Raw genomic sequence first — 12,932 nt, forward strand, 5'->3', positions numbered from 1 at the left:
TCCCATGTACCACAGGTTTCTGATGAATTGTATGGTTCCTAATGGGAAATGCACTGGCTAGGACCACAGATAGGCTCAGAAGTGAACAAGCAAGAACTAACCTTCCTGTCGACCATTACCCTTGGCAGTAAGACGCGGTGCTGTTAGGGCCTCGTCCATGTTGTAGTCACAGATTTAGGGTGCTAAGTGTAAAGTTTTTGTCTGCATCTAGAAATTAACGTGGAATGTGATGAGCCTACAGATTGCAGCTGAGGCTGTCTCACCTCTTCAGGTGCTTTGGTAACTGGCAGTGGGAACCCACAAGGACCGTGCCTCCCTAAATTAACTGAACTCATAAGCAGAGGACACAAGGTACGGCACTGCTCACCCAGCTGCTCAGACTGCAAGCATTGAACACGTGGTGTCGAATAAATGTTTAATGAGCTTTTCCTGTTCCGTGCCATGCTCTTCACAAGGTATTTTCTGAAGTGGAAATGGACAGAGAGAGGAGCTGGTTGGTTTTGAAAATGCTGCTGAAAGAGGCCAGTGGGCGGCTGTGTGGTGGCAGCACCCACCTGCTATGGAGCTGGACGGACAGACGGGACAGACAGACCTGCCTCATGCTGCTGTGCTTGGCTGTGTGCTGGCTGCTGAGGAGCAAGTCTGGGTGTTGCTCAGGGCCACCTTTTGCAGACTCCTTCTTGCTGGCACTGATTTCTTCTCTGTACAGTGTGAAGGTCTATTCTCGGTGAGAAAAACATGACTTAGTTTGGGAAATGTGAACCACGGAATGCGAGCCCTGCAAAGATACTGCTGCTCATTTAAAATGTAAAATAGGCATAAAAAACCTGATAAAGCAGTCCAGACCAGTTTTTCTCCATGCTGCAGTACTAAAACTGTTAACTAATGAGCTATGTATCAAAGACTTCTCCTGTCCAAGAGTATTGGGAAGATAAAGCAGTTCCTGCAGAGTGTTTTCAGTAGGTATCATCCAAGGTATCAATTGCGTGAGGCAGAAACAGGAGTGTAAAAGTGGCACCTACGAGCTTTAACTGAGGGAAATGTCTATAATATTCAATTACGAGTCTGGTAATAAGACATTACAGGTAAATTGTTTACATCTGAAATGACATTTTGTCTCTTCTGGTTGAAAGGCTTGTCTAAAATCCCCACTCAAATTTCTAAAGCCATTCCAAGTTCCTGCCAAAGGTTAATTCGTGCAATTTTACATCATTTTATCCATGTAATTTTATTGTCCATTAGCCTAAGCAGATCTTTCATCATCCTTATTAGTGGTGTCCTTCCTTCCAATTTTATTGGTAGGTAGCAATCATAGCCACTTTTTAGCCTTCCTTTTTATTTTTTTTGAACAAGCAAAGCTTTTTCTATTCCCGTGTCAATATGAGAAGCTCTAAATACTCCTCCTCCTTCATACCTGCTATGTGTGAAGTTTCTCTCTCTGGGTTGTGGCTGTGCGTGGAGTTTCCAATGATTTTCTATTTCTACAAGGCAATAATGTTTACCCGTCCCTATACCTATCGTTACGAGCTTGCAGACTGTTAGCTTTATGTCTGAGTTCATCTCCTTTTCAGGTGAGAGCTTTTTGTATTTGAATTTCACCTTGTCCTCAAGGGCTGAAATTTTAGGATTAAGTTTTACATGAAAGTTTAACATGCCATGAGCATAAATAGTGGTAGGTAGCTTTTTTATGTTTGTCTTGAAATTAATGACAATATGGTTCTCAAGAAGTTGAGCATCAAACAATCCATAGGTTCCCAGTCAAAAGTCTTTCTGTTAACTATCTTAATTGCTTTCTGGAAATTCAGCCTTGCATTTAAATGATTTCTGCAGTTTCTTACATCATGCTTGCTGTTTGCATAAATTTGTAATTTGATGCTGCTTCCTAACATTGGTCATGTCACTCAGAGGTCAGAGTACAGGACTAGGAAATCTCATGTTTGTTGAGGCTGATTGGGCTTGGATTCCCACCATATAGGCTTCATTGGGGCAGAAAAGCTTTGGATAGCTTTGCACGTTACAGCCCGAAATGCCAATATCAAATGGCTTTGGAAGATCAGAATGCAGCAAAAGGCTTTTATGAAACAATTTGAGAAGCAAAATTCTAGCTCTTGCCAAAGTCTAAAAAGGTTATTTCAGCTATATTGGTTCAGTTTTATTTTATTGCAGTACAAGGAAAGCAGAGCTTTGAGGCAAAAAGTCCTGGAAGAAAAGGGATGGCAGAAATTAATACAAATCTGATGGGCTGTTGTGGTATGCAGTTATCATGCTGGGCTCTCACACTTCAGCTCCAATTCTCATACTTTTTTTTCCATAAATAAGTCTGAAGAACACTTAAAAGAAAAAAGGTTGTACTAGCCTTGGAAATAAAGGGCAAAAATCATAATTAAATCCCATTTTTTTACAGTGTGTGCACGAAGTAAGCACTTGTTCGGCCAGTGATGCTCTAAACTTATGCTTAAGGTAGCAGCAATGCTTTTGTTGTGAAAGGAGGTATTTGTGCACATCTGTGTCCTGTGGAATACCTCTGAACGTACCTCTGAAGATTTTTCTTATGATGTAGTGAATTGGTGTGTACTATAGAAGCAGTCATATTTCAAATTTGACATCTTGCATGGTTAGCACAATTGCAGTGTAAGGGATTTTTGTTTGCTCGTACAGAGTAGGCATTGTGGGTATTTTAACTGCGTTTTCGATATGCCAGAGAAAGAGGAGTTTTTAGAAAAGCAAGAAAAAACAAATATGCTGCAGCACCTCTGTAGCAACCAAAGTATTGTATCACGAACACAATCTTAGAAGTATTGCTACCTGATGGACAAAGTAAAAGCTTTTCCTCAAGTTAACTTTGTGCTTTGTGGAGCAAAGGCTGTAAGTTGTTTGTTTTTGTGTGTGCATGCAATATTATTCTTGGACAGCAGTGAGGTTTTGGTGTTCTCGTGGTAGTGCTTTTTATCTTAAAAGGTCAATAAATCCTGATGATTCGAATGAAACAGAGAGTCAGGACTAGTCAGGCCAAAAATCCATTGCTTTTCTGGGGTGTCTTCTTTACCTTCCATGTTCTTTTTCCTTGTAAAAACACCTGCTACTTTCTATTTTCTTGGGGATTTACCCATTTTGCTGCATGGTTCAACACTTCTTTTCTGCTGGCACAAGAAGCCTCTTGTCCCCCTGCTCCCCTTACAACTACAGCATCGGTGTGTTTACTGATGCCATCATCTGATAACCACTTCAAGTGAAAATGTGAGAGTCAACGCTCCTTTTATTAATCCCACTTTTTCTTCCACAGAAAACAATTCCCCTCCTCCTGAAATTTTAGTCAGGCTTTTTTAAGCAGTCCTTTCAGTTGAAAATGACGGCACTGATAAAGATGGCAACTGGGGAATTGCTGAGCAGATCCTACACATTTGACTCCCTTTTCTTTTTTCTTTTTCCAGGCTTGTTCTCACTTACTGCTTTGTCTTAATATTTGCACAGCTTCGCAGTGCCCTCCTGGATGCCAGGCTCACGTCACACCTTGCCAGTTCAGCACAGAGCAGTCTCCAAGCTTCCCCTGCCCCGCAGTGCTTGCAGACAGCGATGGCCTTAGATAAAACCTAATAGATGTGTATCTGTCTTCTGCTTTGTACGTAGATGGCTGAGCGATTCGAGCATTGTGCTTTAATGAAACTTGAATCTTGCTTCTTCAGGGCTTGCGAAGCTCAACTTGTAAATCACTTCTGCCCCAGAGCCTTTGTTTTTTGCAGCAGCTCATCGCGTTCTGCTCTTCTCCTTCGGTGGATACGGGGGTATTTCCCAGATGGAGACGGGTATTTCCCAAACGATAGTGTTGTGTATGAAACAGAATTTAACATCTACAGAGACTGTGTCGGCATCTTGCAGTTTCTCAGAGCTTTTAATGCATAGTTTAACTTACACTGTATCTTCAGCTGTGTCAGGCAAATGATTCAATTCACTGTAGTTGGAGAGACTGTTAGAGTAGGTTTGAACTAGAAGGCTGTGACAAGGCTGGTAATGAAGCTAAACATCTTAGGGCATTACCAGCATTGCAGGCCAGCACTGAACCCTCTGATATATGCCCAAGGAGCCTCATGTTCAGGCAAGACTCCCATTTGTACTCCCCCATCCCCTGCTGCAGGAGCGGTGTCTGCGGGAGCTGTTTGCAGACCAGGAGAGGTGAGGTGCTGAGTGGCTGGGGATAGTTTACGTGCTGTACAGAAGGATTCCTCTTAGCACTGTATTTAGGGCTCAATTCCCATGTCTTCCCTGTCATAGATAGCTGCTGGTCCTTCCATAACAGATTTCCATTGCATGACTGTGCAGCTGTGTACGAGATGCAGCTTCTCCGTTGGCGTGAGCTGCTGAGAGGAGCCTCAGGCACCGAGGGGTGGGAGGCTTCAGTATCCACCTGCAGAGCCAGGTGTCTGAACGGGGGGATCTCATCCCTCTGCTACTGGAAGGGCAGTCTCCCCCTGTCCTTCATCTGGAGTTATTTTAGGGTAAGCCCCAGGGAGGAACTCTTCCCTCCTCAGGTCTTGTGTTGATCTTCTCGATGCTCAATTCCAACATTGTTTCAGAGCCAGCATCTTGGTGGAGTTTCTGCATCTCCTGAATCCCTTACAAATAGTGGTTATAAAGCAACAGAAGAGCAGAGCACGACGTGATTCCTGGTACTGCTCCCACTGCTACTCAGAGCTCTGATGGAAGCGATGAAAGCCGATAGTTTTTGTGCTTCTGAAGTAGGCAAAACAGTAGCGGCAGAAATACTCAAGCAGTCCCTGTACAGTCTTGTGGAAATGTCGCTGTCCTAGTTGTCAGTCTTGATTTTCTTTGCCAAATGTAAGAATTTTATGGAAATAATAGCTTTACTACAAGAAGAATTAGTTTTGTTCTTGCTCTAAGTACAGTCTTTGCATTCCTAGGCCTTGAAGTTTTTGTATTTCTCAGTTTTTCTTCCACTGTACAGCCATATGAACAACTGCTTGTAGTAGGCTGGTCTAAGTGAGTGACTTAATACAGAGGCTGCGTAGCAAAATGCTTCAAGCAAAGTGATGATTAAGTAAATGAACACTGGTGTTTTTTTTTTTTTTGCTTCTTTAAAAATATCTGCATATAGTACACAAAAGCATGTTAATTTATAAATATCTTTCAAGTTTCTGAAAACGGGAATGTGAAAACGAATTAGTCAAACGTAGTGTATTTCTATTGACAGCAGCCTTCCTCCTTTTCTAAGGCTGCCCTTTGAAAAGTTCCCTGGCTGGCTGAAGGCGAGGTGTTAGGAGCATTCCTTGTTCGTTGTAAACAATGCAGCTTTACTTTGCATCTGCCTAGGAAAAGCTTGGTGCCCCTCCTGTATCATCCCCAATGTACTTGCTCATGAGCAGTTGACCACACAAGGTGTGTTGTGCATCAAGTCCGTAGTATTAATGGAAGAGGAATACAGAGGAAGCACAGAATCAAGCTGAAATTTATTGGTGTGAATTGATTGCTGATGGCTTTTTAGTAACTGACTTCATTAACACCGTGTGAACATTAAGCTGTTTAAATACTGCATTTCTCTGACAGTGCTTTTGTGTGAAAATTAAGCTGTTTAAATGTTGTTTTTCTCTGACCATGCTTTTGTTAAATAAGGATATCTTATTATTGCAGGTTGCAGTTGTTAAAATGAAGTGTACGGAGCGCATTTATGCCATGAAAATTCTCAATAAATGGGAAATGCTTAAAAGGGCAGAGGTAAGTAATGTGATTCTCTAAAGCAGAGAATTTTAAAAATGTCATCAGGAAAATTACACTGAAGCTCTTCCAGATTAGAAAGAATTATTTTGTGAGCCTAGGAGCTTCATACTTTTTTTTTCTTAAGCTGTTTTAATGCAATCAAGTCTGACGGTCCCTTCCAGGCATCTGTTGTTCTCAGCATTACCGTGTATTCGTTTACCAGACAGTCTGCCCTAGTTCTTACCCTGAATTTATTGGCCAGATTTTTGTTTACAATAAAGGCAAGTTAAAAACTACATGAAAGCTGAGATCGGTGCTACTATGACGTTCACAGCTGCATACAAATACATTATGAAAGGATCTTTTTTTTTTCCTGTTGTATTCAGAAAGCATACATTAAGGAGCTTTGCATCCTGCAGTTTGTAACAGGATTTATGTAACTGGTAAAACTGTAACTAAATACTTTGAAACCACAGATTCAAATTGTAAAACAAATGTGTTAAGAGGGTAAGTCTGTTTAAAAAGGGTGTTTTTGATGAAAGGAGATGTACGTTGTCACAACAAATTATGTAAATGCGAATGTGTACTTCACAGATTAGGCAAGGACCTACTGGGAATGTGCCATAACTGGTGTATTCCTAGAATACCTCCTCTTGCAGTGTAGTAGGCGAATGTAACGTTATATAAATCAGCAGTTAAATGAGCAATAGATTTGAGGGGAAAATACGTGTATTGCATCACTCCTTGTAGCAGTTTTATGGAGGGACAAAGGCTAGCTGCTTGCTGAGGACTAAGCCTGCTGACACTTCCCTGTCCTATTCTTCTGTCCCCTTCCTGACACCTCCTCCCCCTCCCCAGCCTTCCTCGTCTCTCCCTTCCTTTCAGTGAGTCAGTTCCACCTCTTTTCCTGTGAATTAATCTCTTGGCTCTTGTTAAGCCCCGCTTCGCCACTGCATTTGGCTGATTTAGTCACACTCCGTCCATCAGCCCGGCCTCTCCTCGCCAGCAGCACAGCCACTGCTGTTGGGCTGTTCTTTGAGCTGTCAGGAGAATTCACGCTCCCGGCTGTGCTGCATCAGTGGTTCTGTATGAAGCCTTTGCCTGCACCGGGGAAATTGGGTGCCATTTCAACACAGATTTCAGTTGGGCTAATTCATTGCTCAGCCTAGAATCAGTTTAAATCCTAAAGTGCTTTTAGGGGGTTCCCAAACTCTGATGGAGATGCAACTAATGCTGGCTTACTTCTGTCATTTTTAAAGTGACTTAATTAAAAGGTCTGGTTAAATGGCTGAAACTTTATGCAGAGATGTCCTGAGGAGAGAGCTCTTTCTTTGCAAATTGTTGTCTTCAAATTATGTGACTAACTCCTCTTACCTCGTCAGGCAGGCTAGGACCTGGAAGAGTGTTATCTACCAAGAAGGAGCTGTAATGAGCAGTAGTTTTCCCAATACACAGTTAGGATAAGTAACAGTCCAGCCAAGTCCTCTTCCTGCTGATTTCCCCATCTACAAAGAACAGAAAAGGCAGCTGTCTGCTTTGCTGTGCCCCTTTGACATTTCCTGTTCAATTTGTTGGCTTTTTTTGGCTTTCCTGGGTAAGCAAGAGCTTACAACCTGCATATCAAGTTCCTGAAATGTTTGGGAAATTAAAATTTCACAGATGTGGTAGAACTTGTTCGTTTTTCAAATGAAACCTGCAAGTATACAATGGCATCTTCAGTGGGCAGCTCCACTCAAAAGCAGATTTGAGGTGTTTTAGTATGTGCTGAGTGGTCTAAGAAACAAAGTGTTATGCTTGTTTATGGAATATGAAGCATTGGATGAGATTAAACACACCAAAAAGTTATCTAAATACTGTGGATTTGTGTACTGGCTGCAAGAAAAAGCATATGGTTGGAAGCTACTGAGGTACAGGAAAGATTAGCGAATATCAGCTGACATCCGTAAATGGGTTGCAAGCAAAAAAAATAGGCATGCCATTTATGTTGATGAGGTGGGCCATTTGTATTCATTGTTCTGACAACAAAATGTGTAGTCATTAGTGTGTTACCGCTCACAGTTCCAAATAAATCCTGACTAGCTAATTAGGTAGCCTGTCATGCTTTCTCAAGGCATGTCTCAAGGCATTTTAAGCCAGTGTAAGCTGAAAAGGATAGTTTCATACTTTGAATTCAGGATGCAAAGTGCTCAGAAGCATTACTGGTTTGGAAGTGTTCATAACATTCCCTCACTATTTGAGGTTGCGCAGTGAACTGGATCAAGGAACTGATGTCTTTGAAAATAAATAAACTAGCTTTCTGTGTTGGCAGCCTCCCCAAAGAGCGGTGCCAGAACAACTGAGAACTGCTGCGCCGTGGTGCTGAGGGCAGGGGATTGGATTACTTGGAGCTGCTGTTGCTGCCAAACTTTTCTTTTTTTTTGTGATACTTTGACCTTGCATTCGTAAACCTTAAAATCATTCTCAGTTAACATTTAATTATAATACACATCTCTTTGCACCAATAATTACTAACTTTACAACATGACCCCAATATGACCTTCTTCAGTAGAAACATAAATTGACTTTTGCTTCCTTAAGGGGAAAAAATGGTTAAAATAATTTTATGAATTGCAATTGATATATGGTGAGGCTTCGGCTTCCCGAGAACGTTCCTTTCATAGTGCGTTTTCTATGACATCTAGACAATTGGCAATGACAAAAAATGAATTCTTATCCAAAACCCAAACACTTGAATCTGCAACTACTGGATGCCATAATAATGGCTTTCTGAATCGACAGTACCGAAAGAATCCCAAGGTCTGCTTCTTGATAATACTGATCTGATCCAATAAAAACACTATTTTTATTAAGGAAGAGATTCTTGAAGGTTATGGAAGGTGGTTTTATGTAAAGATGCTGAGAAAACACATTACACTTACTTCCCTGAACTGTTGCAGTATGCTATTCGAAGTAGAGGAAATATTCTTGGAATTGGAAATGTATTATACTAGACAAAGATAAGGCAGTAAATTTTGCTTATTTCCTGTCATGTTTGCAGTGTCTATAGCTGGAACTGCAGTGTAAGAAAATTAAGATTTTGATATATTTTCATATATAACATTGTGATATATTTTCACAAGGGTCTTTTTCAGAAGAACCAGATCTGCAGTGATAAGTTATCATTTTTCTAGCTTTTAAAGATATGTTATGGAACAAAGATTTAGTGTTGGCTTGGATTGGTTTGTGGGTTTTCTTTTTGGTGTTTTTCTTTTTTTTTTGTTTTTAAGGTTGCAGTCAGAATTAGAATGACTGAATGCATAACTACAAGCCTGCAGAGATTCCTTGGCTTGTCACTTGTGCAGACAAAACTCAGATGAATAGAGACCTCTGTTCAGTAATTTTAGATAATCCCATAAAACATCCATATATATTCATCCTGTGAAAACTACTTGTTGATGTTGACAATGGCTTCTTCCCCTTTCTTCCTTTAGACAGCTTGTTTCCGAGAAGAGAGAAACGTCTTGGTGAATGGAGATTGTCAGTGGATCACTACGTTGCACTACGCCTTTCAAGATGAGAACTATTTGGTACGTTTGATTCATCAGCAAATAAAAGCTTTATGTTATGAAAGAACTTTATTTTTGGTACATTTAAGGGTATTGCAATAAATCAGTCTACCTCATGCCTTCCAGCAGTGTTTTGGCATTCTTGTTTTCTCCTTGAAGAAAGACTTCAAAGGACTGACTGTAACTGTAACAGAGTGAGAAAGTCATGTACTATGGTCTATAGAAGTTTAGCTAAGCAGCCTTTAAATTAATCTACCCTTGTATAAAACGTATCATGTTTAAGTTTATATTTTTGGATAACATTGCCATTAACTAATTTATGAAGAGAAATGGTAACTCTGTGAAAGTAAGAAAGATTTTTATTTTAAACTTTAAAAATCGTGGTTTTGTTTAAAAATGGCAGAAGTAATTTCGCATCTTATTTTAAAAGCCTCAGGGAAAAAATAATAGCCAACTTCATAAAAGTATTTAAATGTTTTTGAAATCAGTAGATTGGTCATCTCTATAGTTTGAGAGATTATAGCAACCCTTTGTAAAGTAATTGCTCTTATTTCATGTAGTGATGATTACTGCCTAACTGTTGGTTACTAGAGCTGTAACATAGAAGCTACGTTTAGCTTTGTCACAGAAGTCAGGAAAGTGCTGGTCAATGAGGCTCCTACACACTGGAATGTAGAGAAACATCCAGCTTCCACGTGGTACCTGAGGCTGTGTTAGAGAACCTGCTGTTTCTGTAGCAAAGAACATAGTCGTAATGCAAAAGTTTTCAGCATCTTAATGCTTTCTAGATGGCACAACTAGCAAGTCATGACTATAAATAAGGAAAAAGCTTACCAATGAAAACCTGCCAATGGGTTCAGGAATGAAGATTAAGAGTTAAATACCCAACAGTTTTCAGAGGTGCTGAAACAAAACAAATTATTTTGATTACCATCTTAAGCATAATTTCATGATGTCAAGCACATTTTAAGCACACTGGGTCTCTATACCCTCATTTATATTGAGTCTATTTCCATTTAATAAATACTTTGATAGATCCTGATTTTTCAACCTCTCAAAATTTAGTTCTCTGACACTTTCCCAGAAAGATCACTCATAATTTCAAATTCCTTCAGAACCAGCCTTCAGACTTTTATAACAATAACCTACAACACCCTGTAATGCACTATTTCCACATAGCATCTGAGAATGGAGCTACCTAAGGAAAAAAATGTTACCTGTAGTAATAGCTAGCAATGGTAATGAGAGTACAGAGAGGGATTTAGTGTTGCTAATGCCATTTCATGAAAATCTGTTCCAAGTAAGCTACAGCAGTATAATATGCTTCTTTTCCCCACATTCTCAAAGGCATGGAGAACAAAGATGTTGAAGTTTCACTTGACAGCAGAATTTAGACAGCTAACATCTAATTAAAGATCCAGAACTTAGAAAGCAACAGCTCTGTGTGGCAGCCAAAGTCAGCAGCTTGCCAGCTTGCCTGAGGTCTGGTACTGCATGTGCTGAGCTGCTGCCTTCCAATTCGGTCTGTTACTCAGCATCCACCTCATGTAAATGTCTGGTACTAACAGATGAAGTGTGTGTGCATCTCAGTCGCTCTATTGTAAATGATGCATGAAGAAAAAGTGAAGTTGACAAAACACATCAGGAAGTGGCTTTCATCCAGAAACCTGGGCTGTGGTCCAGGTTCTCTTCCATACCGTCTTAGTGGTTTATTTGTCCAGGGACTAAAAGATCTCTGTTCAGACCTCTGCTCAGCTTGAACAAGTTTATAGCTACGTTTTTCCACGTCTCAGAAGAGTGCTGTCACATTACAGAACCTGGACAGGTTGAGTTTACTTTTTGACTTTGCTACTTATCCTTGATCGTGTAAAATGGAACACAAAGCTAAGAAGAAAATGAGAACAGATAACAGAGCTTGGTTTCCCAACTGGGAGTGGACATCAGTCCTCTGAGAGGGAAAGCTCTAGCTTCTTTGTATCTGCTCCCAGTGATGTTTGTGCATTATAGCTCATGATTCTTAAATGCAAAACCACATAAGGTAACCCTGAAACAGAGAGAGAATATTGGTGTCTTCCCCACACCTAGGGCTTTGCCATCCTTGTCTGGCTGCATGAAGAAAGACTTCAGAATGAGAGAGAAGATGTTAAGACAGCAAAGCAGTAGCTGCTCGTGTGGAGAATCTAGAAATAATACTTGGGGTTGTATTCTTTCTAATATTAGTAGAGCATTTGATGATGCAGATCTTAAATAAAAGCACGAAACAAATTCAGCAAAAAGTATATGTCCTGAAGTTTCATTTTCTGGTTCTGCTCCTCTAGTTTTACATGTTTGAGGCAAATATATCGCACTGTAGTGTGTTCTGAACAGTCAAGCCTTAAATGACAGTATGCTGAAATGCTGGCATGACTTTTTTTGGTTTTAGAAACAGTTTGAGACAAGATGGTTTAAGTAAGCCTTTGGTGATTCTACTGAAATAGGGGGTAGGTAAGACATAGTCCATGCGTATTGTAAACATGCATGAGACCTGAAGTTCATGATCTACCCCAGATTGAAATCTGTGAGTTTTCCTGCGATTTACCAGAAATCCTATCCAGAGGGAAATTTTTCTTTCCCAATTTTATTCCTGAGTATTCATAAGAGTATTTAGATGCCTTTTTTTCCCATTGATTTCCAACTACTCTTCCTGTATGATGCAACTGCTTTCCAGGAAGAAAAATATGTCTAAATGTAAGTGTCATAATACCTTTTAATTTAACCCAATGTGAAGAGCGAAGTGCCACTGGGCAAGAAGAGGAAGATGTGGAGGATGAATAAAATTTGATTTTGTTATAGAAGAGGTTCACTGTGTTCCCCTGATCCAGGCTCCTCATTTCACAGGTCGGCTGAGTTCTCACGGCATTACGCATGCTGTGGGAGCTGAGAAGCAGGCACTGATGGCTCTTTGACAGGCATTCTATTTCAGATCCCACAGAAGGCTCTATAAGCTCTCTTAACCTTGAATTTAAGAGAAAATAGTGTAATACAATATCCCTCTTAAAACATTTCTGGTTCCTGTCTGTAGCCTTTCCTTCCCAAACATAATTGTTGTGCGTATGCGGTGTTCCAACAAACATTTAAAATTCCTTGTGGCGTTGTGCAATGCAGGCTGGTTGGTTTCAACATAAATCATGAAATTTGCCTGTCAAATTAAGCTGTAATGATACGCAGAACAATATCAAAACGTAGGCCTTTTGGAGTCACCCTTGTAAGCCACAGCATCGTAAGGAAACGGGTAATGGTGCACTTACTGCTACTTGGGGTTCTCATCTTCTTTATTTTGCTTCACTTGTGGAAGAAGAATCGGTGGCAGCAACACTAGACCCGAAGTTGCTTTACATTGAGGAGAAAAATAAGATAACTGCTTTGGAAAGTTAGTCCCAGAAAAAGCAAAGTTATTCCTAAAATAATATATCAAGGAATGGGAAGCATGGAACAAACAGGTTTAAGACTGGTGGTACTAAATAAAGTCAATATACGCTGAGTGATGGTCTGGAGTTAGGTGCATATCGCTAGGAAATAACTGAGCCCACTCCCTGTTTTGTGGTATGAAAACCAAATAACAACTCCAAGCCCTTTTCTTTCACTTGTTACCTGTATCTGTGTTGATTCTTTCAATAGATAGGATAATGGTTGATTGCC

General features: G+C 40.3%; 1 protein-coding gene across 9 annotated transcripts in view; it reads left to right on the top strand.

Annotated features, from left to right (window-relative positions):
- Positions 1 to 12,932, top strand: part of CDC42BPB (CDC42 binding protein kinase beta) — a 94,282-nt gene that overhangs the window by 33,316 nt on the left and 48,034 nt on the right. For all 9 annotated transcript variants that reach the window (XM_068682680.1, XM_068682681.1, XM_068682685.1 and 6 more), the window contains exons 3-4: positions 5,644 to 5,727; positions 9,180 to 9,275. In XM_068682680.1, coding sequence (XP_068538781.1) covers positions 5,644 to 5,727; positions 9,180 to 9,275 — 180 coding nt within the window. The remainder of the gene's footprint in view (positions 1 to 5,643; positions 5,728 to 9,179; positions 9,276 to 12,932) is intronic.

This window comes from Anas acuta, chromosome 5 (genome assembly GCF_963932015.1).
Source record: "Anas acuta chromosome 5, bAnaAcu1.1, whole genome shotgun sequence".
Classification (NCBI taxonomy): Eukaryota; Metazoa; Chordata; class Aves; order Anseriformes; family Anatidae; genus Anas; species Anas acuta.